Below are 26626 nucleotides of genomic sequence, written 5' to 3'. Positions count from 1 at the left end.
CCTTCTCCGTTTGCATGTGTGTTCAGAGCTGGGTATGAAGAGTCGGGGCCGGCTCAACCATAAGCAAGACAAGGTAGTCGCCCAGGGCAGCAGCAGCTTTTCAGGGAGAGTCAAGGATAGCTTCAAAGGCCAGCAGTGAACGTATGTTTTACCCATAGGAGGGGGGGAGTGTGGCGCAGTGGTTAAAGATACAGCTTCAGCATCCTGAGGTTATGAGTTCAAACCCACCCTTGTGACCCTGGGCAAGTCACTTAATCCCCCCATTGCCCCAGGTACATTAGACAGATTGTGAGCCCACTGGGACAGACAGGGAAAAATGCTTAAATTTCACAAAATAAATTCATGTAAACCATTCTGAGCTCCCCTGGGAAAATGGTATAGAAAACTGACTAAATAGTGTGAAGAGTTTCAGGTTCTAATAACCAGAGCTGGTATTGTTACATCATAATGCCTCATTCCACCAATAAGAGCCAACCTCATCAGTGATGTCACAGTGGCTTGATTGTCCTGTACTAGACTCACTTTTACTACATTTTGGTTTCTAGAGTGGTGCAGTGGTTAAAGCTGCAGCCTCAGCACCCTGAGGTTGTGGGTTCAAACCCGTGCTGCTCCTTGTGACCCTGGGCAAGTCACTTAATCCCCCCATTGCCCCAGGTTCATTAGATAGATTGTGAGCCTGCCAGGACAGAGAGGGAAAAATGCTGAGGACCTGAATACATTCAGGTAAACTGTTCTGAGCCCCCCTGATAACTACAGCTGGTATTATGACATCATAATGCCTCATTCCACCAATGCCTGAGAGCCAACCTCATCAGTGATGTCACAATGGCTTGATTGTCCTAGACTTGGCTCACTTTTACTACATTTTACTTTCTAGAGTGGTGCAGTAGTTAAAGCTACTGCCTCAGCACCCTGAGGTTGTGGGTTCAAACCCGTGCTGCTCCTTGTGACCCTGGGCCAGTTACTTAATCCCCCCATTGCCCCAGGTACATTAGATAAATTGTGAGCCCACCAGGACAGACAGGGAAAAATGCTTGAGTACCTGAATAAATTCATGTAAACCGTTCTGAGCTCCCCTGGGAGAATAAATAGTGAAAAGTTTCAGCCTCTGATAACCAGAGCTGGCATTGTGATGTCATAATACCTCATTCCACCAGTAAGAGCCAACCTCATCAGTGATAAGAATATAACATAAGAACATAAGAAACGCCTTCACCGGATCAGACCAAGGTCCATCTAGTCCGGCGATCCGCACACGCGGAGGCCCATTTAGGTGCTCCTTTTTGGAGACCCGGATTTCCCGTATCCCTCAATATGATCTGCAAGAAGGTGTGCATCCAACTTGCGTTTGAAACCCAGCACTGTATTTTCTGCCACCACCTCCTCCGGGAGAGCATTCCAAGCGCCCACAATGGCTTGATTGCCCTCGACTTGGCTCACTTTTGCTACATTTTGATTTCTAGAGTGGTTAAAGTTACAGCCTCAGCACCCTGAGGTTGTGGGTTCAAACCCTCCTTGTGACCCTTGCCCCAAGTACATTAGATAGATTGTGAGCCCACCGGGACAGACAGGGAAAAATGCTTGAGTACCTGAATAAATTCATGTAAACTGTTTCTGAGCTCCTCTGGAAGAACAGTAGGGAAAACTGAATAAAAATAAATAAGGGTAGGCAGTTTTATCCAGGCAAATAAGCTTTTGAAAAGACTTTTGGAACATGCCCTCAATATCTGTGTGTGATTTAAAGTGATTTCAAGGGACCCTCGGCCACAAGAGGGCACCCGCTCAAACTCAGGGGCGGAAAATTTCATGGCGACACCAGAAAGTATTTCTTCACAGAGAGAGTGGTTGTTCATTGGAACAAGCTTCCAGTGCAGGTGATCGAGGCAGACAGCGTGCCAGACTTTAAGAAGAAATGGGATACCCATGTGGGATCCCTACGAGGGTCAAGATAAGGAAATTGGGTCATTAGGGCATAGACAGGGGGTGGGTAAGCAGAGTGGGCAGACTTGATGGGCTGTAGCCCTTTTCTGCCGTCATCTTCTATGTTTCTATGTTTCTATGATGGGTCATTTGGCCTTTATCTGCCATCATGTTTCTATGTTTCTATAATCAGAAAGTTCTATGACATCACAATGCAGGTGTAAAGAGCCTTAGCCTATAGGAAGAGGAGATGCAAATGTTAAGAGCCTTAGCCAATAGGGAGAGGAGGAGAGAGTGTTGATCATTGGAACAAGCTTCCAGTGCAGGTGATCGAGGCAGACAGCGTGCCAGACTTTAAGAATAAATGGGATACCCATGTGGGATCCCTACGAGGGTCAAGATAAGAAAATTGGGTCATTAGGGCATAGACAGTGGGTGGGTAAGCAGAGTGGGCAACTTGATGGGCTGTAGCCCTTTTCTGCCGTCATCTTCTATGTTTCTATAATCAGAAAGTTCTATGACATCACAATGCAGGTGTAAAGAGCCTTAGCCTATAGGAAGAGGAGATGCAAATGTTAAGAGCCTTAGCCAATAGGGATAGGAGGAGAGAGTGGCTGCTGCAGACACCAGAAAGTATTTCTTCACAGAGAGAGTGGTTGATCATTGGAACAAGCTTCCAGTGCAGGTGATCGAGGCAGACAGCGTGCAGGACTTTAAGAATAAATGGGATACCCATGTGGGATCCCTACGAGGGTCAAGATAAAGGAAATTGGGTCATTAGGGCATAGACAGGGGGTGGGTAAGCAGAGTGGGCAGACTTGATGGGCTATAGCCCTTTTCTGCCGTCATCTATGTTTCTATGATTTAAAGTATTACACCTGGTGGTAGTTGTATATATGTGTGTGTGGGGGGGGAGAGAGTTGGGGGAGATCAGCATGATGTCTTGGAGAGGGCAGATTACAGGCTTCAAAATCAATTGAGAGGAGGTTTGCTTAGGGTGCGCTATTCTCTTGAACCAGCCTTGGGAAATGTGTTTCCCGTTAGGGTGGTGAGCAGGATCAGTGGCGTAGCTAGGTTGGGAGGCTCCCAGGGCCGTGACGCCCCTCCCCGCCCTCTTCTCCACCCTTCCCTGCCCCCTCCACCTCCACACGCTCCTTCCCTGCCCCCTCCTGCTGAGCACACGCTGCTTCCCTTCCCCCAAACCTCTAACGTTTCTGGCGCGAGCAGGAACCCCCCAACCTGCTGTCACGCCAGCGTCGGCTCTTCCTCTGACGTCGCGTCTTAGGCGTGGGTCCAGGAAGTGATGTCTGAGGGAGAGCCAACGTTGGCGTGACAGCAGGTTGGGGGGGCTGCTGCTCGCGTCAGGAACGTTACAGAAGTACGGGGGAAGGGAAACGGCACACAAGCGCGGCAGCGGAGAGGCGGAGGAGGACGAGGGCCCCCAGAACTGTTTTAAGTTAGCCCAGGGGTGGGGGCGGGAGGGATGAGAGCAGGGCAAAACCAGACCAGAGGTGGGGGAGGGGAGGGCAAGTAAAACAAATTATGAAACAGAGGTTGGGGTGGGGGAGAGAGAGAAAGATGGTGGACAATGGTAGGGAAGGAGGGATTTTACAGGGAAGAAGGCGGCAACACATTCCTCTTCTATCCCCTTCATGGAATTTTTCCCCTCTCTCACCTCCTATGAACTAGAGCCTTTTTCCTCCCCCCTCCCCCTCCCCCCATGGTTTGGCATCTTCTTCCCCTTCCCTCTACCTCTCATGCTACTGTTGTAATTTTCCGGCGTTGCCTCTTGTCAACATGGGGGAGACCACTGCTTGCCCTGGGATCGGTGGTGACCTGTCAAAAAGCGCACCAGACTTTGGTGTGCCGACAATCCCATGGCGACATTTGCGCAGGACATATGTGCGTTGACGCTTCCGCTGCTTTTAATCCTCTCCATTAGCACTGTGTTTGTGGGGAACCCTCCCACTATACTTACAAGTCCTCGCACTCCCATTGGGGGGCACTACACTGAAAACTCCCGAACAACGAAAACGAAAAGGAGAACGGATGTTTACAGTGTAGTTGGGGGGATTCACCCCCCCCCCCTGGGAGCACGAGGACTTGTAAATGTAGTGGCTGGGTTCCCCCCTCCCACACACACACCCTCACAGCGCTAACGGAAAGGTTTCAAAGCGGCGGCGCGCATATGCTGCCACGGGATTGTTGGCACACCAAAGTCCACGCTTTTGACGGTTACCGGGATCGGTAGCATGGAATGTTGCTACTATTTGGATTTTTGTCAGTACTTGTGACCTGGATTGGCCAACATGAAGACAGGATACTGGGCTAGATGGACCATGGGTATGACCCAGTAAGGCTTTCTTGCAACCTAAGACTTTTTTTTTTTGTGTGTGCATTAATCATTTTCAAGCTAAAACACAGTAAAATAAGGTGTCCACCCCCCAGGTCTTACACAGGCCTTCAGTCGCTTTGGGAAGTTATTTAATAGTCTTGTACGTAGGTCCCTATGGCATTCTGTCCCAGGATGCCAAAGAAAAATACTGCAGAAACGATGCACTTGATGACAACTCTTTATTTACATAAGAACTATCACTGCTGGGTCAGACCAGTGGTCCATCGTGCCCAGCAGTCCGCTCCCACGGCGGCCCCTAGGTCAAAGACCAGTGCCCTAACTGAGACCAACCCTACCTGCGTACGTTCTGGTTCAGCAGGAACTTGTCTAACTTTGTCTTGAATCCTTGGAGGGTGTTTTCCCCTACAACAGACTCCGGAAGAGTGTTCCAGCTCTCCACCACTCTCTGGGTGAAGAATCTATCCCCTTTCAACTTTAGACGATGCCCTCGTTCTCTCTTGAACAACCTGTCTTTATCTACTAAGTCTGTCCCCTTCGGTATCTTGAATGTTTCGATCATGTCTCCTCTCAGTCTCCTCTTTTCAAGGGAGAAGAGGCCCAGGCTGTACTGACACTCCTCCAGCCCCTTAGCCATTTTAGTCGCTCTTTTCTGGACCCTTTCGAGTAGCACCGTGTCGGCCTCCCGTTCCTTCATCACACAGGTGGACCACATTTCAACAACGTTCGTTGACTGAAAATAAAGACTTGTCATGAAGTGCATCGTGCCTGCAGTATTTTTCTTTGGTTTCCTGTTACTCGATCTTTACCGCAGTCCTGTTGGATTTCCTTTCTCGTGCCTTCCGTCCCAGATCATCCACAGCACTCCCGCTGGCTTCGGTGATGGTTTGTGGCTTTGGGCGGAGCCTGTGACGGGCCTCCAGCATCGCTTTGCAGACAAAAGTCTACGTCACTGTGATGTCATTAACTTTTTCCTTTTTTTTTTCTCCAAATAATGGTAGCTTTACAGACATTTTAAATGTGGCAAAGCTAGACTTTTTAGCATGACTACCCAGCGATTTTGCACATTCAAAAGATAATCTCATTCCGCTTGGCACATAAATGTAGATAATAAGTAATAAAGTTATAAAATTTCACCTTGAAATTTCAAGCAGCTGCTGAGGATAAAAAAAACTTAGGGAGTTAACTTTTTTTTTTTTTTTGCCTCACCCTGTAGATTAAACATTTACAATTCTTTCTAAGACTTTTTTTTTTTAATACTTGTTTTGTGTCTTAGATGAGGGCACAGTGAATGGAGATCGAGCAGAGAATGGCAGGAAAGCTCGTGTTGAAAGTGGCTATTTTTCCTTGGAGAAGACCAAGCCGGACTTGAAGCCAGAAGAGCTGCAGCCGCAACCCATGGCTTCCCCTCCCAGCCCTGGCACAGCCAGCAACAGGTACAGTCCCCCTGTAACCCTTCCCCTGGAGTCCAGCGATCCCTTTCCTCCCCTAGGTACTCATCTCTGCCGTCGAGCGGCCTTCTGCTCCTCGGTGAGCTCCGTGGATTCTGAACTCAGCAGCGGCAGCACGCAGACCAGCATGGACCGGCGGGAAGGCGAGAGAACCGGCAGCTCCCCTTCTTACAGAGCCAACAGGCAGTATGCAGTTCTGGCCGACGTCCCTAGAGCGCGGAGGATCAGTAACCGCGAGGCCTTCCAGACTGAATGGAAGCGGCTGGAGCAGAGGACCCGGGCAAGGAGCCCTGGAAGGGAAGAGGTGGCCCGCTTGTTTGGTCAAGAAAGAAGGTAAGAACCAATTGGACCAAAATGGTGGTGGTTGGTGGGTTGGGGGGGGGGTTCTTTTTCTTTTTTTATGTGTATGTAATGCACTTTGATTATTCTGCTTGCCTCAGTGAAGCATTCTTTGCTTTCATTACCATCCTGGTGAATTACACTCGATGCCTGAGGAAGCCCGTCCTGTGCATAGAAGGTTGATGGGACCCAGATCTGGGGACGCGCGTGGTGTGCACTGCCGCTGAGCTTCATCTATCATCCCTGTTCATTTGCACCAGGGATGTTTCCCGGAAGCCCGGGTGGTTTTTTATTACCGTCCTTGGCTGTTCATTACCTTCCTTCTGTCTGATGAAGAACTCCGAGGTCTATCGTATTTAGGTTGTATTATTTAATAAGCTGACTAGAATCCTGCCCCCCCCCCCCCCCCGGCTGACATAGTGTAAAATTTACAGCTTATCCTTTTGGTATGGAGGAAAGGAATTTAAAGAGCAAAATAAGATTATTAATTATGACACTTTGCATGTGCATGGAATCATTGCTTTTTGGAGTGTGATCTTGGCATGCTGATAGCCTCCTTTTTCTCTCAGTCTTTTTATTTATTTAAAATTATAACCCGCCTATCCACTAAATCTAAGCGGGATACAATAACACATACAAAATCATTAAAAAGAACCCCCAATGCAGGCAAAAAAAAAAAACAGCAGAAGGCAATGAACAAGCGGCTCTAACTCACACGGTCACATGACTAGCACCAATAAAAGCGCTCAAATAAGAGTTTTCACCCCCTTTCTAAAGTGCCAGAGAATGTTCGATTGGCACAACGCCAGAGGTAAGGCGTTCCAAAGCGCTGGGCCCTGCACAGATAACATGGATTTACGGTTCCCCGTAAGCCTTACCAGTGACCTCCCCAGTGTTGACCGCAAGCACTAGAATAGATGGTACAATGTAGGGGGGGGGGTGTTCTGCATCGTTTAGGACCCATGAGCACGCCTCGACTAGCCAGTGGGATATTTGCGTTTCGTATCCCGAAACATTTGCCTGTTATCCCTTCACATCCACCCTCGGTGGTGGCAGGGGATGGAGTGCGGCCGGTGGAAGAAGTGAGTGAATGTAAAGCACGGGATTAGGATCGCTTGGAAAAAAGCAAATTTATAGGAAAAAATTGCAATACAGTGGTACCTTGGTTTACGAGCATAATTCGTTCCAGAAGCATGCTCGGATTCAAAGTACTCGTATATCAAAAGCACATGTCCCCATAGGCCACAATGGAAACTGAAACAATTCGTTCCACAAACCAAGGTTTACTATGGTGGCCCAGGGGTGGGTACCTGCCTGTGGGTGCTGCAGCCCTTGTAGCGTGGTGACTTCCTTTCCCGGGGCCCCATACGTCTCTCCTCCCTCTTCGGCCGATGCCTTTTTCCGTTCACTCAGCGCCTCCCGGCTTCTGATTCAAGCCGGCCGCCATCCCTTCTGACGCATGTGCAGGACCTCTGAACCCCCCCGTCAAGCCGGCGCTGCTCCAACAACATGCGCATCACGTACAAGCACGCAGGACGTCCTGCGTGCTTGTATGTGGTGCGCGTGTTGTTGGAGCAGCGCCGGCTTGAGGGGGAGCTCAGAGGTCCTGCGCATGCGTCTGGAGGATGGCCGGCTTGAATCGGAAGCCGAGAGGCACTGGGGAACGGCAGAGGCATCGGCCAAAGAGGGAGGAGAGCCGCACGGGGACCCCGGGGAAAGGAAGCCACCACGCTACAAGAGCTGCAGCACCCACAGGCAGGTACCCACCCCTGGGCCACCATAGTGAGAGCTTGTGTAGCGAATCAACACTCGTTTTGCGAGGTGAAAGTTTGCCGAGTGTTTTGCTCGTCTTGCAAAACACTCGCAAACCGGGTTTCTCGCAAACCGAGGTTCCACTGTATTTAGTAAACGTCAATGGCTTGGAGACTCTTGTCTAGGAGAGAGTTGGCGCAGGGACAGAGATTTTACCTATGCACCTTCTAAGATGCATTTCATCCCCCACCTGTAGCTTAATTTCCTCCTGATCTTATCACCTTCCCCGTGTTTTTATGGTTGGTATTTACTGTTTAGCCAGTGAAGGTTCCATGCCTCAGTCTGGTGTTCTGGCTGCCTCTCTGGGCATTTCAAGTCTCGTTCTGGCACCGCAAAAAGTTTTCACTACAATTCCTGCAGGAATCCTGTGGCAACTTCTTCCATCCCTGCAGGATTCCTACAATCCCCATTCTCTGCAAGGATTCTCTGATGCATTCATTGAAATGTAATGAACTTGTGCATCATTCTATATTGGGGCCTAGTCATTTTTCTGCGGTGTACCCTGGCCTGCGGGTGGCTCCCTTTGCTCTTTGATACCGTAATATTATGTAAATGTTTCAGGAGTACATTGCCTGCGAGTCCTGGAGCACAACATTGTCATCAGGGACTTGCTACTTCCATTAATACGGGGGTTCTTGGGCTACACCAGGTCAGTCTGATTTTCAAGCTACCCACAATGAATATGCATGAGATAAATTTGCTTGAACTGCCTTTATTGTATGTAAATACATCTCATGCATATTCATTGTGAGTACCTGGCTGGCTGGATGTGTCCTGAGGGCAGGGTTGAGAACCCCTGTATTAGTATGATGATTGGACTCTTCCTTTCACTCCCCATTCATGATGTTGGAATGTTCCCTGGCTTCCATTGCAGAGCTGCAAAGTTGATCTGTCCTATCATTTGTGGTGATTGTACAGGCACCAGTGACAAGACACACCTGCTGACTTTATTCCACCAGAAGTTTAGAGATCACATTAGGCAACTCTTAATATACGTTGTGGCTTTTTCCTTTTTGATCATTGGATGGGTGGGATGTCCTTCAGTAGGAAAAAAAAAACAACAACCCAGCTCTGATGCAACCATGGCATAAGCCTGTGAATCTTTTTTTTCGTTTGAGGTAAATGATTTCCCTGGGGTACCATGCACAGGATCTCAGATGACATTAATCGCCTCTCCTGAATTGTTGGAGGAGTTAGATTTGTAGACAGAAGTACGTGGTGCTTTGTCCCTTTCCTCGGTACGTTCTCTCAGATGTTCACCCAACACTCAGATCAGACCACCGTTATTTCATGTTGGAGCTAAGAGTCAGAGATCTGAGAAAAATGGGGTAAGACTCTGGTGAGACCTCATTTAGAATATTGTGCGCAGTTCTGGAGGCCACATCTTTAAAAAAAAAAATATGAAAAGGATGGAGTCGGTCCAGAGGAAGGCTACTAAAATGGTGCGTGGTCTTCCTCATAAGGCATATGGGGACAGACTTAAAGATCTCAATATGTATGTATACTATGGCGGAAAGATGGGAGAGGGGAGATATGATAGACATTTAAATATCTATGTGGCGTAAATGCTCATGAGTTGAGTCAAGGCTGAAGCTAAGAGGTTCCGGAGTAATCTAAGGAAATACTATTTTACAGAAAGGGTGGTAGATGCATAGAACAGTCTCCTGGAAGAGGTGGTAAAGACAGAGACTGTGTCTGAATTCAAGAAAGCCTGGGACAGGCACGTGGGATCTCTCGGATGGTTACTGCGGATGGGCAGACTAGATGGGCCATTTGGCATTTATCTGCCATCACGTTACAGTGTTTCTATAACCATGAAGCTCTATGACATCACAATGCAGGTGTAAAGAGCCTTAGCCTATAGGAAGAGGAGATGCAAATGTTAAGAGCCTTAGCCAATAGGGAGAGGAGAGATAGTGGATGCTGCAGATGGGCAAACTGGATGGGCCATTTGGTCTTTATCTGCCATCATGTTTCTATAACTATAAAGCTCTATGACCTCACAATGCAGGTGTAAAGAGCCTTAGCCTATAGGAAGAGGAAATGCAAATGTTAAGAGCCTTAGCCAATAGGGAGAGGAGGAGATAGTGGATGCTGCGGATGGGCAAACTGGATGGGCCATTTGGTCTTTATCTGCCATCATGTTTCTGTGTTAACTAGACTATGCTTTGATGGAGGTCACTTCACTGTTTTCCAAGTGGGTTTGGTTGGTGAGGTGTTACCCGTCTAATCCTAAAGTTCTCGGTGTCAATTTGAAGGCCAAGAAAGGAGCATCCTTAGCTCTCGTAGCCTGTAATTTACATTTGGGGTTTTAGCCTAAAGGCAGAGAAGTGATGGAAGGTGTTTGTTGGAATGTTGGAGGTTTCTGGGATATCTTCTTCTCATGTACTTTTCGCATTGTGCTTGATCAGTGCTGGGCAACCGTGGTCTTCAAGGGCCACAACCCAGTCGGGGTTTCCAAGATTTGCTTGTGCTTGCTTCCGTTGTATGCAAATCAATCTCATGCATATTTATTATGGAAATTTTGAATACCCTCCTGTGCAAGATCTTCCCCTTCATCCTCTCTCGTTTTGCGAATCTTATTCTCTTCCGGTTGCAGAACAAGAGGGAAAATAAATGCAAGACTCTGATTTATTTCAAATGAGCGTGAGAGGCCCCACATCCCTCAGGGTGTCATTTAGCCCGCCTGCTCAGTTCCTGCATGTTACCTGGAGAAGCTTTTATACTATCCCACTGTCTGTTCACATGTGAAATGTCGCTTTCACACTTTTACTAATAATAATAATAGCTTTATTTATATCCCGTCATACCTTTTCAATTCAAGACAGTGTGCCGTAAAGGAGAGGTACACTGTGGATACCGTGGGTATAGGTATCAATACAAGTATGGGGAATAGGGAGGACATGAGTACAGGATATTACGGCATTGGCTTAGAGAGGGTAGGGTAGGCCATGGAGTAGTGGGATGCAAAGGGAGTAAGAGGAGGGGAAGATGGGGTGTATTAGTCTGGAAGATAAGGCTTTTGCTGAACTTTCATAAGTTAGCAGATGTGAATACATTATTAAATTAAATCTCAAAAGAATAGCCTTACTGGGTCAGACCAATGGTCCATCAAGCCCAGTAGCCCGTTATCACGGTGGCCAAAACCCAAGGTGTAGCAATATTCCATGCTACTGAACAGGGCACACAAAAACTACACTCCAATGCTGCCAAAAACCCTAAATTAGCAATAACACAATAAGGCAGACCTAGTCACATCAAGGTTCATTCGGAGGATGCTCAGGGACATAAGTTTGCCCTGAGCGTCCTCCGAATGAACCTTGATGTGACTAGGTCTGCCTTATTGTGTTATTACTGATACAGGGCAAGCAGTGGTTTCCCCTGTGTCTTTCTCAATAACAGACTGCGGACTTTTCTTCCAGAAACTTGTCCAAACCTTTCTTAAAACCAGCTACGCTATCCGCTCTTACCACATCCTCTGGCAACGCGTTCCAGAGCTTAACTATTCTCTGAGTGAAGAAAAATTTCATCCAGTTGGTTTTAAAAGTATTTCCCTGTAACTTCATCGAGTGTCCCCCTAGTCTTTGTCATTTTTGATGGAGTGAAAAATCGATCCACTTGTACCCGTTCTACTCCACTCAGAATTTTGTAGACTCCACTCAGCCGTCTCTTTTCCAAGCTGAAGAGCCCTAACTGTTTTAGTCTTTCCTCATATGAGAGGAGTTCCGTCCCCTTTACCATCTTGGTCGCTCTTCTTTGAACCTTTTCTAGCACCATTATATCTTTCTTGAGATAAGGAGACCAGAATTGAATGCAATACTCCAGATGAGGTCGTACCAGTGAAACGATACAGGGGCATTATAACTTTCTTAGTCTCGTTAACCATCCATTTTTTTATAATTCCTAGCATCCTGTTTGCATTTTTGGCCACCGCCGCACATTGGGCAGAAGGTTTCATCGTACTGTCTATGATGATACCCAGATCCTTTTCTTGGGCGCTAACCCCCAAGGTGGACCCTAGCATACGTTTAACTGCGTTTCAGGTTATTCTCCCTTGTCTGTCACCTATATACTAATTTGACAAAGATCAATGTGCACCTCTGCTTCCGTCTTTATATCAAGGCATATTGAATTTCACATCTCGTAGCTCAGAAAATGTAAAACCTGTAAATGAGGCTTGTGAAGCCCTTGTGATTATTTAAAGTGCCTACGTTACTCTGAGGACCGTCCCAGGCAGACTTCTGCAGTCTATGGCCCAGAAATATCAAAGAAAAAAAAACAATTTAATCATGAATTTATAATGCGTGTATCTATTGGGCAGACTGGACGGACCATTCAGGTCTTTATCTGCCATCATTTACTACGGTACTATGTTCCATGTGACTCCTTTTTCCCCTATCCCCTCCTTGGAAGGGGTGTAGTAGACTAGAGCAGGGTTAGGCAAATCGGTCTTCGCGAGCCACAGACAGGCCAGGTTTTCAGGATATCCACAATGAATAGGTATGGGAATGGATTTGTGTGCACCGCCTCCTTGAGATGCAAATCCATCTCGTGCGTATTTATTGTGCATATCCTGAAAACTTGGACCGAAATTTGCCTACCCCTGGACTAGAGCATCCATATGTAGACAATAACAGCAGAAAGAGCCAAGACTGGCTAATTTTTCTCTGCCACCTTGCATGAATAAAGTTCCAAACTTCAGCCATTGCCAGGGCATGTTTCTACCCAGCTTCTTGGTCTCGTTCTCACACTACCTTCTGTACTCAACCCAAGGCATGTTGGCTGATGTTAAACTTGTAGTCGTACTACCACAGAGACAATAAGAACAGAAGCCAACCACACCCTGTTCTGGAAGAAACTGAAAACGCTACCCTTTGACAATTAATTTCTACAAGATCTCCCTCGCACATGTTCTCTTACTCAGTATGACTAGGCTCTCCCTCCCCTCTTGACCCTAGCTCCCTCCTTCTCTTCAAGTCGCCTAGAGCCTGTTAGGTTTATGCGATGCACAACTATTAGATTGGATTACCACCAAGGAGCCCAACAGGACGGGAAGCCGCAGGCACAATGCAGCAAAAAAAGACAGTGGGAACGGACAATGAACAGTCCACCAGAGCCAGGAGGATAAAATCAAGCCTTCTTTATTTCAGTCCAGGACGTACATTAATAAGGACCCGACATAGTACTATGCTAGGGGATCAGTATTGCAATAAGAACTACAAAATCTCAAGGCAGCAAGAGATAATGATTAATTAAGGCATCTCCACCTATCATATTGATGCTGGAAGCCATGGAGTTGAGGTATACTTGGAGGGTAAGGCCAGGGGGTGGGGGGGCCTGCACTAAAATCTCCCTCAAAAATCGGGGCCCCCCTTGGTAGCTTTGATTAACCTTACACAAACCAGGGAGAACTTGGAAGGGGGCAAATTATCTCGCCTTATGGACCAAACCTAAATGAGAGCATAGGGGGAAAGTGAAATCTCTCCAGCTAAAGACTTCCCTGCGTAGAAAATTTGGATATTGGAAACCTTTTTAGCTTACAAGAAGGTGGGAAACAAACGCTGTCTGGTAGTTCCTTCTAGAATATAGCTTCAGCTTATCAGGCTTTTTTGTGTGCACTGTGTCTGTTTCTAACGGCGATTTCTGTGTGCGAGGTAGGTGCAGGCCTGCGACTGTAAGGTCCTTATCCTTAACCGCCAATGGTCATCTGTTAAACACTGGAAAGCATTCTCTGAAAATCCATAAATGTTCCATAAATGACTTTTCTAAGTACTGTGGGACTGTAATTTTGGGCTATAATTTTCACTTTAATAATAATTTAAAAATAAAAATCTGCTTTTACCCTGTTCACTCATTTTCCAGACTTCTTTTCTTCCAGGTCTCGCTGTTCTCCACCTTCTGCTGTGTTCCTGCGCGGGATATCCGCAACTTCCTCTTCATCTGCTTCGCTCCCATTTCCCACCTCCGTCTCCGACGGTGTCGGACCAGAGACCCTGCATCCCCTTTTTTCACCATGAACTCAGCCTCTTTTCTCAATGTCTGCTCTCCAGATGAAAAATGTTAATTCTCCTGACTTTGCCCTGCTAAAAAATGAAATGATTGAAGGGCTTTGCTAATTTACCAGTGATTTCAAAATTTAACTGCGCTTGCTAATTTGGCTTTTCATTTTATGGATTGTGACTGGCTTTTAGTACATGTGTTCTACTTTTATCTGATGTAATGTTGGAAGGAAATAATGCTTTAAAAGTGTTTTCAGAGATTGGGGAGGATGTAACAGGCAGCATGCCATATAAAAGCTTTTAAGGTTAAAGATTGGAAATGGGGTTACCAGATGGCGCGATATTGTTCTGGTGGGGCTGAATCAGTTCTGGGTTTGTCCCGGTGGGATCTGTGAATTTATAGGCCTGGATTTCATAATAAAATTGAACCTTAAAATCCACAGATGCCACAAGGATGTCCAAGATGGGTTCAACCTGTCCTTGACATCTGGTAGCCCTCACTAGACGGGCAAAGGAGGAGATATTCTAACCCTGTAACCTTAGTGGATTTAAACTTTGCAGCTAGATTGAAATGCTATCCTGGCAGATCTGCAAAGCAAGAAAAAAAAAGCATTTTATGTTCAGTGTTCTTTTCTCTACGTTTTCCTGGTGGCCTGTAAGAACATGGCTTGATGGGGAAGGGGGTGTTTAGTTGCCCTCCCTCCTCCCCATAAACTGGGATGTTTCCTGAAAGGTTTGCATGCTCCTAGCAAAAAAAACGAACAAACCTTCTCTTGGTGTTCGTGAGAGCTTCAGATTTCTGAGGAAGTAACTTCCGGTTCAGTCGTGTAGCATTTCAGTCTAGCGAGCGGAAAAGGGGTGTATTTTTGGTCAGAAAAAGGGGGATGAGTCTCTCACTGAAGGGGAGGATTGGAGACTCGGATGGTTCCAGTTCGCCAGGGGCACACTACGCCAGATCTCTGTATTTCCCACTGCCATAGTGTGCAAGAGTTTTGCACAGGACAGCTGCGACACCTTCACACCCTACGTACAGCCACTATGGGGGTAGAAAGCGAGGAGAATTATGCAGTCTAGTCGCTGTCCCCCCCTAGTTCTACTGTAGTCGATACTGACAGTCAGCGGTGTGTGTCTGCAGAGTCCTTTTTGAGAGGACCAGTTGATGCAGTTCTGCCGTTATTCTGCTCCAAGTAAAATAATTTAAACCAAAAAAAAAAATAAATTCCATGGGTGGAAGAACCACAGCTGAATTTTCACCTGGATTTAGGTTAGTTCTGAGAGACTGATCCAGTACTGGCTTTTGTCCCAACAGACTTCTGATTAGTTTTTCTAGGACAAAGAAAGACGATAGGTCCATAGTTGGAATGGGGCAAAAAAACAGGACTGGATTGGATGGACCACACTCTGTTTTTAGAAAGAATAGGATTCTTGGCAAATTAACCCGGAGCCAAGATGATGCCCCCTGATACATTATGCTCCAGCCCTAGTCAGGCACTCCAGTCCTGAAGAATCACAATCAGATCAACTGTCTGTAATTTACTGTCGATAAGTATTCTGGAGGACGTAATACATATTTGCCTGCAGGTTTTAATATAAGAACCTGGCTAGCTTGGATTTTGTTTTCAAACAGAAGTACTGTTTGGATCCATGAGGGTCGAATGAATATATATATATATATTCGCTTTGAGAAATAATTAACGAAAGTAAAAGTGTGACCACACACGTGTATTTCTTAATTTATCACTTACCCCCCCCCTTTATTTTCAAAACCTTAGCGTGGTTTATAGCGCCAACCGTGGCGGTAACAGCTCTGAGGCTCATAGGATTCTATGAGCGTCGAAGCTAAGAACCGCGCTACCATTTTGTAAAAAGGAGGGGTTATCGTGTGTGTTGGGGGGGGGGAAGTCCTCAGAGACCTCAAAGGACAGCCTAAAGACTTTTTTTGCATTCTTTCCAAATTTGTGGGTCAAAGCTCTTTCATCAACCCAAAACTCTCAATTTATAATCCAACACATTTACTTGAATATACAACGAAATTGGTTAGATATATCGCGCCAAACTCGTATAGAAGCAGCACTTAAGCCCAATGGAGGGCCTCCGTTTCTCTCCCGTATCTGTATTGCTCCATGGTGCGACCTCACCTTGAGTATTGCGTTCAGTTCTGGCCTCCTTATCTCAAAAAAGATATAGCGGAGCTAGAAAAGGTTCAAAGACGAGCGACCAAGGTGATAAGGGGATGGAACTCCTCTCGTATTAGGAAAGCCTAAAAAGGTTAGGGCTCTTCAGCTTGGAAAAGAGACGACTGAGGGGAGATAGGATTGAAGTCTACAAAATCCTGAGTGGAGTACAACGGGTACGAGTGGATCGATTTTTCGCTCCGTCAAAAAGTACAAAGACTCGGGGACACTCGATGAAGTTACAGGGAAATACTTTTAAAACCAATTGGAGGAAATGTTTTTTCACTCAGAGGATAGTTAAGCTCTGGAACGCGTTACCAGTGGATGTGGTAACAGCAGTTAACATAGCGGGTTTAAAAAAAAAAAAAAAAGGGTTGGACAAGTTCCTGGAGGAAAAGTCCATAATCTGCTTTTGAGACAGCCATAGAGGAAGCCATTTCCCTGGGATTGGTAGCATGGGTTGCTACTACTATTTGGGGTTCTGGCCAGGTATTTGTGACCTGGATTGGCCACTGTGGAAACTGGATACTGGGCTTGATGGGACCACTGGTCTGACCCAGGATGGCTATTCTTCTGTTCTTCTTAATGTGATTATTTTAAAAACTCATTTAATTCAGTACGAATGATGAATCTCAGATACGGGAGTGAAACAGAGGCCTCCATCGGGCTTAAGTGCTGCTTTCATATGAGTATGGCGCGATTTGAAACCAATTTTGTTGTATATTCAAATAAACATATTGGTTGTAAATTAGGAGTTATTGACTGACGATTAGAGCTTTGACTCACAAATTTGGAAGGAATACAAAAGTCTTTAAGCCACCCTGTGAGGTCTTGGGCCTTTTCTCCCTCACACATTATGTGATAAATTAAGAAATACACGTATGTGGTCACACTTTTTCTTTACCTAACTGCTTTTGAAAGCAACACAGTCTGATTTGGGTCAAATATATTCTGCAGAATGTTTTAATGTATTTGCTGTTCTCTAAAATCAGGGTGATAACTTAGCCATGCTTAAAAAACAACCTTTGCCTAGTTAATGATGCTTACTAACAATTACCGTATTTTCACGCATATAACGCGTGCGTTATACACGATTTAACAAACCGAGTAATAACCATGCGCGTTATATGCGTGAGCGCGTTGTACAATTTTTTTTTACATAGTTTCTCCCACCCCCCCCCCCGACGTCCGATTCATCACCCTGAAGGACCGTTCGCACCCCCCCAGCCTTCCCCCCCCCCCCCCGCATGGAGAAGCTGCCTACCGTTGTTTCCCGATGCCAGTGAGCCCTGCTGCTTCCTCTGCCGGCGGTCCCGCCCTTTCTCAGACAAAGGGCGGGACCACGGTAGAGGAAGCAGCGCAGCACAGGGCTCAGAGAAGGGGCGGGACCGCCAGCAGAGGAAGCAGCAGGACTCACTGGCATCGGGAAACAACGGTAGGCAGCTTCTCCATGCGGGGGGGGGGAAGGCTGGGGGGTGTGCGAGCGGTCCTTCGGGGTGGGGGTGCGAGCGGTCCTTCTGGGTGATGAATCGGACGTCGGGGGGGCCTCAGGCTTTCAGGGTGGGGAGAGGACTTCAAGGGGGGACAGGCAAACCTTCAAGGGGGGACAGGCAGACCTTCAAGGGGGGGACAGGACTTCAGGGGAGGACAAGACTTTAAGGGGGACAGGCAGACCTTCAAGGGGGAACAAGACTTCAAGGGGCAGGGCTGGAAAGTGAGAGTCGGGACCAGAGGAGACTCGGGGCAGGGCTGGAAAGGAGAGTCGGGGCGGCAACAGGAGAGTCGGGGCGGCAAGCAACATGCGCGGTATACGCGTGTGCGCGCTATATAAAATTTTTTTTACATATATTTCAGTTTCCCGCGCGCTATACCCGTGTGCGCGTTATATGCGTGAAAATACGGTAGCTAATTAGATGCCTTATTGAAAATTGCTAAAACACATGAATGGGGTCACCCCAGAAAATCAAAATTGTTTGGGGCTCTCTAGGGCTGGAGTTAAAGCCCCTCCCTCCCATCCCTATACTGACACTCGGGGGAACAAAGTAAGTTCTCCAGTGCTGCCATTCGATGGTTTAGGAATACAGTAGAGACCTGGGCTATTCTGGCGATTCTGAACCTGTTTCTCAAAGATTACCCATCCTGGTCTGGCTTTCAGAATAATTATGCATGGGATAAATTTCCACGCACTAGCTTGATTGCATGCAGATTTGTCTCATATATTTATTGCAGATCAGGTGGGCAGAGCTGCCAAGTTACCCAGTTCCAAGAGGGAGATTTTAGACCCTGGCTTTCTGACACCCTAGTACAGGGGTAGGCAATTCCGGTCCGCCAGAGCCGGAGCCAGGTCAAGTTTTCAGGATCTCCACAATGAATATGTATGAGATGGTTTTGCATGCACTGCCTCCTTGAGATGCAAATTAGATAATGACACGGTGACAAAATTCATCACCGTCCCCGTCCCCGCGGATAACCGCGGGAAATAATCCCATGTCATTTTCTAGTGTCTATTTCAACCTCAGTCTTTCTACACCAGCATTCTTCAGAGCAAAGCTTGCGGGTCAGTGGTTGTGGCCATTTATACTCTGATTCTTATGGGAGCCAAGGATAATGAAGCCATTGACATCACTGATGTGATTGGCTCTTAGGCACTGGTGGAATGAGGCATTATGACATCACAATATCTGCTCTGGATACCAGAGACTGTCATTCTGTAGTGTCTGTTTCAACCTCAGTCCTTCTACACCAGCATTCTTCAGAGCAAAGCTTGCGGGTCAGTGGTTGTGGCCATTCATACTCTGATTCTTCCCTCTCTCCTTAAAGAATGACATGAAGATGGTTTACCGCGGTTATCCGCGGGGACGGGAACGGTGATGAATTTTGTCACCGCGTCATTCTCTAATGCAAATCTATCTTGTGCATATTTATTGTGGATATCCTGAAAACCTGACCTGGCTCCGGCTCTCGAGGACCGGAATTGCCTACCCCTGCCCTAGTATGATGTGTTATGGAATCCATAGCAAGGATTTAATCGAGTAGAATCAGACTACAAAACCCACATGGCTTTAGGGTGCAAGTTCGAAACAAGGATTTTCCAAAAAAAAAAGTCTTCCTTCTGGAACAGGGTAACTTGTAGAGAACCATTTGTCTAAAAACTTATTTTTTTCAGTTTCTAGTCTGACATTAAACTAGGACGGGGGGGGGGGCATGTTAGACAAAGTCACCCCGAAGACCCTCGTGATCCTTCATTTTTCCATCGTTATAACCATTTGAGAACAATTTGCCTCGAGCGCCATCAGTGGGAAACTCCCGAGAGCCAGAGTTGCCCTGCACTGAGCCAGCCCCAGCCTTGTTTATCCCGCCTGACCTGGAGCCATCTGGTACTGCTTAATGCTGTGTTCCTCTCCTCGTTTCCTTTTAAGGACACCCAGCGGTGGTGGTTCTCTTTTGTCAATTAACTGAATTTGTCGCATTACCGCTGCATTGCTCTCACGTTGGTTTCTACTTTCCCCCTGAGTGGAAGTGAAAACCCGAGGGGAACATCTCTGACTGTTTCCAGGTGTCGGCGTGGAGCAGGGAGCCCCTCAGATATCTCAGTGTGAGAGCACTGCCGGCTGACAAAAATCAGTATTTAACCTTCCTTTCCCCTTTTTGCTGTTTACAGTCTAAAATCATGTATCCTCTGTGTATGCGATGTCTTCACGAGAATCCTTTTTTCTTCTTCTGGATAACAGCTTCATTCTGAAGAGAAGCTCTGTAAATAGGAAGACAGAGGCGCACGAACTGCGCTTGCGAGCTGGTGACATAAATGAAACGTTAGGACCGTTTTCCACACTTGGGTCCGGTGTCCCGACATTGGATCTCTGGTGCCACCCGGTCTCAAAAGAGAGACCAGGAATTGCTGAGACCGAGGTCTCAACAAGGGGAAAACCCCCCCCAATGTTTCCCTTAAAGCCAAAGCTCGTTTCAAAAGCAATGGAAGAATTCCGAAAAAAAAAAAAAAAAAAAATTAGTTTCAATTTTTGAGTAACTATCTTCTGTGCGTTTTGTAGTGTTGTAGTTTTAAATAATGTTCCAAAATTGTGATTAAGTCATAAATTGCACAGTTTTCCGGGCATGCCTATGATTAAAGTTTTCTAATTGATTACTGTCCCAGGAGAAGGCTACAGACGTGTTCATTAAAAGCAGTCTTTGGCTTGAAAAGGTTCTTAGAGAGAGAGCAGAAAGCCATTTCATTACAAGACTTTGGTGTCTTATTGAACGGGGGCAGACTGCCAAGGAAACGCATAGAGAACAGAAAATAAGAACACAGAGCATCGTGGGTAACGCAGAACCTGTGCCTTTAGCAAGTCTTGAGTGTCTGCAGCCTTGCCGAGTTTCAAGGGGACCATGTGGGGGCGGAGAAGATTGGCGCCATCAGCTCTTTTACAGATGGATGCGAAGCTGGCCTAGAGCAGCGAGCCGCCCTTCAGTTAGGGCAGGGGGTAGGTAAATTCCGGTCCTCGAGAGCCACAGGCAGGTCAGGTTTTCGGGATATCCACAATGAATATGTATGCGATGGATTTGCATGTCCTGCCTCCTTGAGATGCAAATCTCACTCATGCATATTTATTGTGGATATCCTGAAAACCTGACCTGACCTGAAAACCTGACCTGCTCTCGAGGATCGGAACTGCCAACCCCTAATTTAGGGGGAGCAGTTGATCATATATCCTTGCTGCCCCCACCCTCTCCCCATGTTTTTTCCTCCTAGGACATTGCAGTTTGATGGGCGATAACAGGGAAATTTTGAAAGGCATTTTTCTGCATAAAATAGGATTTTGTGCATGGAAACGAGGCATATGAAAATTGCTCAACACAGATGCACACACTGGAGAGTTGTTCCAAGGGTAGTTATGGCAGAGCATGTCCTTAGATCAGGGGTGTCAAAGTCCCTCCTCAAGGGCTGCAATCCAGTCGGGTTTTCAGGATTTCCACCAATGAATATGCATGCACTGCTTTCATTGAATGCTAATATATCTCATGCATATTCATTGGGGAAATCCTGAAAACCCGACTGGATTGCGGCCCTCGAGGAGGGACTTTGACACCCTGCCTTAGATGAATACTTTGGATTTTGATTTCAAAAATGTATGCATAAGCTTTCACAGATATTGTATGCATATTGTCCCCCCCTTGAGTCGATTTTCAAAAGGAGATTTTTCCCCTTTGAAAATTGGTATCGGGTCTGCAGATTAAAAAGCGCCTGCGGACTTTACACGCACACTTGTTGTTTCGAATTGTCTCCATTAAGAATGTAACTTTCCTAAATCGCTTCAAAAACCCCTCTTACCAGTGCTTTCAGATGTTGGCATCCTTAGGTCAGACCCTGCCCAGTGAGTGGAGGCAACATGTGGAGATGGCAGCTTGTGGTAATTTCTCTGGCCCTTTGGGATTGCTTAGCTGTTGTGCGAATGTCGATGCCCTGGAGATTTAAGATACTCGGGGAATGCGGCTGTTATGCCATTAAGTGGAATGTATCTCTTTGTCTGTATCTTCCAGGCGCTCCCAGGTCATCGAGAGATTCGAGACGTTGGATATTGAAAACGTGGAACAATTGGGAGCCAGCCTCGCTTCTGCTTCCATCCCTACCAGTGAGACTCGACAGGGCAGGAGCGAGAAGAGGGTCTTTCCCAGGAAACGGGTAAAGATGCTTGGGCGTTTGGGCATGATAAGGGCACTAGAGACGTATAAGGTTGGCACATGGCATTTGAAATTATCTTGCAGCTTTTGTTTGCCATAGGAAAATATTTAGGCTGGCAGGCACGAGACCGTCAAGTCATTCTCGTCCACAGACTAAAAAACTTGTAAAAGTGTGCGATATCGGTGGGCCTTTATCACGGTGGTGATTAGCAAGGCAATGTTTGCATGAAACCTGGAGATAGATGTTGGTAAAGGGGGCCCTGCCCTTCTTTGCTTTTCCCATGTACAAAACAGACTCATCCTAGTACAAACAAATCCCCACGAAGTCGATCAGCATTCGTGGGAGCTTCTTGAGTAGAGAATGACACGAGGACAAATTTTCCCCGTTCCCGCGGGAACTCAATTTCCCCCGTTCCCGCGGGAACTCAATTTCCCCCGTCCCGTCCCCGTGAGTTTTGTCCCTGTCTCTGCCCCATTCCTGTAAGCTCTGCCTTAACCGCACAAGCCTCGAACACTTATGATTTTAAAAGTGTTTGAGGCTTGCGCAGACGAGGACGGAGCTTGCAGGAATGGGGCAGGGACAGGAAAAGAACTCATGGGGACGGAAAAATGAGTTCCCACGGGGATGGGGAAAAATTTGTCCCCGTGTTATTCTCTACCTCCGAGCACTGAAGTGATTTAAAGAACTTTAGACATTAATAGAGAGACAATTCTCACTGTGCAAAAATTGGGGGGTGTTGGGGAGGGGAGAGGCCTTGCATTTCTTCTCAGGGCTCATCAGAGTACAGGGCAATGTTTGTACAGTATTTTGGCCTATACTGTCTAGGCCTCTCCAGTGGTGTAGATTTGAGGTTTGCCTGTTATTAGCCTTGCATAGTGTTGCTCTCCCCCCTTTTTTTTTGGGGAGGAGCTGGTTTTGATAGGGGGGTGAGCTGAGGAGGGAATGGGGAGTGAGGTGGGGAGTTCGGGGAGTTGTTGTATATTCTCTACACCACCTGTGCTTTTTTTTTGTAGTGTTTTTGTCTGTTCCATAAAAATTGATTTCCAGTAAATATTTGTATTTCAATTTATGAGATTATAGACAATTTTCCTGATCTCTGTTACTGATTTCAATGAGTTCCTGAGCTGTATATGTTCTATGATGTTCCTGTATGTTATTATTGTAGATTGAACTCCTAAAAAGTTCCTACAGCAGGTTTCTGCATTCATAGAAATCTTTCTCCAAGCCCGCAAGGCTCGCACTGTCGGCCTGTCCCATCCACTACCAGTGCATAAATGCATACTGACTCTCTGTGTTCCAGGACTTTGCTACTGAGGCATCTGGTGTTGGATCCGTTCCGGACGTATCGCCTGCACCTCTGTCACCATATCGCAGAGCAAAATCGTTGGACAGGAGGTCCACGGAGTCCTCCATGACAGTAAGTCATGCCTTGTGTTTGCCCTTCACCCTTTCATCCATTCTTGGAGGGGGGAGGGGTAGGCTGTCGGTTGTACACCCCCAGCTGTGCCAGGGTTGGGTGAAACACAAAGAAGAGTCTTCTGACCAGGAGGGGTAGCTGAGCCTGAGGTCGGGTGACTCACGTTGAAATCAATATCTTCATTGTTGCAGGCATGTTGCACACCCACGCACATGTATGATATATTGGGAAGGGGGTGGGCAGATTAGGCTGAGCACAGTTTCCTTGTGGGCTTTAAAATTGATGGATTAAGGGCAGAGGGCTGAAGGACTTAGGAGGGAGAGACCCGTTTTAGGGTTAAGGATAAAAGGTGGGAAGGTGGTGCGCGGGTGTACACACTCGCACACGCGCATCCCTTCATCAAAAGAGAGGCTTTAGGCAGTGTTGTAGTAAGGGGGGGTGGGGCGGTCTGCCCTGGGCGCTGATACCCCTCCCCCGCCTCTTCCCACTCCTCTCCTCCACACGCGCGCTTCCCTTCCCCTGCACCTCCTGTTGAAGTTGTTCACGGCACAACTTGCTCTGCGCGACCCCCCCCCCCCCCCCCATTGGCTCTCCCGGGTGCAGCGCAGAGGAAGTGACGTCGGAGGGAGAGCCGATGGGGTCGTGAGGATCTTGTTGTTGACTGCTGCGAGCAACAACTTGAACTAGGGGGGAAGGGGGTGGGTGCAGCAGTCGGGATAGGGGGAGAGGACTGCGGGAGGTGGGATTGGGAAAGGCGTGGAGATGAAGGCGGAGGAAGGGTGCCTCTCACCCTCGCTACGCCACTGCCTTTAGGGTTCCTTAAGTTATTGCAGACTGTACCAGCCAGAAGTTGCAGCACTCTGTGTAGATAGGGGCATAGGTCAGGACAAATGGGAACAAAATACACAGGTAAGTGTGCGCCACTCGGTAAAATGAGGTATGGCTTCCTCTTGGCTTCTGGTACGGCTGAGGTGTTGGTGGTGACAGTCGGTGATGATGGATTTGGGGGAGAGGCTTGAGTGAGGGATGGCGTTTGCTTGAATGTGCTTCATCCTTAGTAGTCTCCCGGTTCCTGAGCCCAAGTGAGGGAGCGCCGTCTTCTGCTTGTCACATGAGAGCGTAGTAGGTTGCTCAGAGCCACCGTCTTGGGTGGTACGATATCTCGGCGCGTTCCTCACTGTCTTCGCCCCACAGACTGACGTTTCTTCAAGCACAGCAGTCTCTGACCTCTCTCTCTTTCTTGTCCCCGACAGCCTGATTTGTTGAACTTCAAGAAAGGATGGCTGACGAAGCTGTACGAAGATGGGCAGGTGAGTACCAGTAGAAATAAGGACTTGGGTGCCATGTTGGGTCAAACCGAGGATCCAGTGTCTGATCGTGGCCAGCAGCTTCCAATAAGAAACCCCCCAACCCGCTCACAAATGTAAGAGGTGGCTACTCCCCCATATCCGCCTGGTATGGCTAGGCAGACTAGATAGGCCATATGGTCTTTATCTGCCCTCATTTTTCTACGGTTAATGGACTTTCCTTCTGGAAACTTGCATAAACCCTTTAAGGCAGATAATCGTATACAACTTCACCACATCTTCTGGCAACAAATGCCCCTGCTTTATTTTACATTGAGTGGAAAAATGATTTCTTAAATTAGATTAAAATCTATCACTAAGTAGTTCTGAGCCCAAAGTGGATGGATATATATATTTATATGTATATATCTCTATATATCTTTCTTTCTTTCTTTCTTTCTTTCCTTCCTTCCTTCCTTCCTTCCTTCCTTCCTTCCTTCCTTCCTTCCTTCCTTCCTTCCTTCCTTCCTTCCTTCCTTCTTTCCTTCTTTCCTTCCTTCTTTCCTTCTTTCCTTCTTTCCTTCTTTCTTTCCTTCTTTCTTTCCTTCCTTCTTTCCTTCCTTCTTTCCTTCCTTCTTTCCTTCCTTCTTTCCTTCCTTCTTTCCTTCTTTCCTTCCTTCTTTCCTTCTTTCCTTCCTTCTTTCCTTCTTTCCTTCCTTCTTTCCTTCTTTCTTTCCTTCTTTCTTTCCTTCTTTCTTTCTTTCTTTCCTTCTTTCTTTCTTTCTTTCCTTCCTTCTTTCTTTCTTTCCTTCCTTCTTTCCTTCCTTCCTTCTTTCCTTCCTTCCTTCTTTCTTTCTTTCTTTCTTTCTTTCTTTCTTTCCTTCTTTCCTTCTTTCTTTCTTTCTTTCTTTCTTTCCTTCCTTCTTTCCTTCTTTCCTTCTTTCCTTCTTTCCTTCTTTCCTTCTTTCCTTCTTTCCTTCTCTTTCTTTCTTTCTTTCTTCTCTTTCTTTCTTTCTTTCTTCTCTTTCTTTCTTTCTTTCTTCTCTTTCTTTCTTTCTTTCTTCTCTTTCTTTCTTTCTTTCTTCTCTTTCTTTCTTTCTTTCTTCTCTTTCTTTCTTTCTTTCTTCTCTTTCTTTCTTTCTTTCTTCTCTTTCTTTCTTTCTTTCTTCTCTTTCTTTCTTTCTTTCTTTCTTCTCTTTCTTTCTTTCTTTCTTTCTTCTCTTTCTTTCTTCTCTTTCTTTCTTCTCTTTCTTTCTTCTCTTTCTTTCTTCTCTTTCTTTCTTTCTTTCTTTCTTCTCTTTCTTTCTTTCTTTCTTTCTTCTCTTTCTTTCTTCTCTTTCTTTCTTCTCTTTCTTTCTTCTCTTTCTTTCTTTCTTTCTTTCTTTCTTCTCTTTCTTTCTTTCTTTCTTTCTTCTCTTTCTTTCTTTCTTTCTTTCTTCTCTTTCTTTCTTTCTTTCTTTCTTCTCTTTCTTTCTTTCTTCTCTTTCTTTCTTTCTTTCTTTCTTCTCTTTCTTTCTTTCTTTCTTTCTTCTCTTTCTTTCTTTCTTTCTTTCTTCTCTTTCTTTCTTTCTTTCTTTCTTCTCTTTCTTTCTTTCTTTCTTTCTTCTCTTTCTTCCTTTCTTTCTTCTCTTTCTCCTTTATAGAACCCAGCACTTTGGGTTTTGAAGAGCTTCCACCTCAGGACCGCGTTGGGAGGACATCTGCGCATGCGTGTATGTAACGCGGTGACATTATTGCATTGCGTCTGCACATGAGCAAATTCCCTCCTAAGGACGAGAACAGGTTGGGCGTGGGGTTAGGGGGTGAGACTGAGGCAGAACGGACCATGGCATGGGCAGAACTGGGCGGGCCTGAGAGCAGGTCTAATGGTCTGGATTTTATGTGAGTAAAATTTGGTTAACCTTGCTGGTACCTGCTTTATACTGAGCTTCTTGTCCAGTGGGGGGCGATAGAGATAATGCTCTGTAGAGATTTCCCAGGTGCCCTGCCATTAGCAAACCTTCATTGGAATACTCTGATCCTGATTTTCTCTTCATGATACCATCTGTGTTTCCCCGAAAATAAGCCCAATAAGCCCTAGTCCGTGGAAGCCTAACCCAAATGTCCCTGGATTTGCCAGCAGCAATGCTTCCCCCGCCCCCTGCTCCTGCCCCTGCCGCGCAGCCGAACCCCCGCTGACCCTCCCATCTTTCCAT

At 46.6% G+C, this 26626-nt stretch overlaps 1 protein-coding gene across 6 annotated transcripts in view; it reads left to right on the top strand.

Annotated features, from left to right (window-relative positions):
- Positions 1 to 26626, top strand: part of MPRIP (myosin phosphatase Rho interacting protein) — a 259002-nt gene that overhangs the window by 172845 nt on the left and 59531 nt on the right. For 5 of the 6 annotated variants that reach the window (XM_033915061.1, XM_033915058.1, XM_033915062.1 and 2 more), the window contains exons 7-10: positions 5550 to 5709; positions 21587 to 21728; positions 23029 to 23145; positions 24399 to 24455. In XM_033915061.1, coding sequence (XP_033770952.1) covers positions 5550 to 5709; positions 21587 to 21728; positions 23029 to 23145; positions 24399 to 24455 — 476 coding nt within the window. Of the gene's footprint in view, positions 1 to 5549; positions 6058 to 21586; positions 21729 to 23028; positions 23146 to 24398; positions 24456 to 26626 lie in introns of all 6 variants that reach the window. The other variant, XM_033915056.1, reaches the window with a different exon arrangement.

Source organism: Geotrypetes seraphini, chromosome 11 (genome assembly GCF_902459505.1).
Source record: "Geotrypetes seraphini chromosome 11, aGeoSer1.1, whole genome shotgun sequence".
NCBI lineage: Eukaryota > Metazoa > Chordata > Amphibia > Gymnophiona > Dermophiidae > Geotrypetes > Geotrypetes seraphini.
Note: the sequence above shows the minus strand (reverse complement) of the source record. Positions and strands in the feature narration are given on the sequence as shown.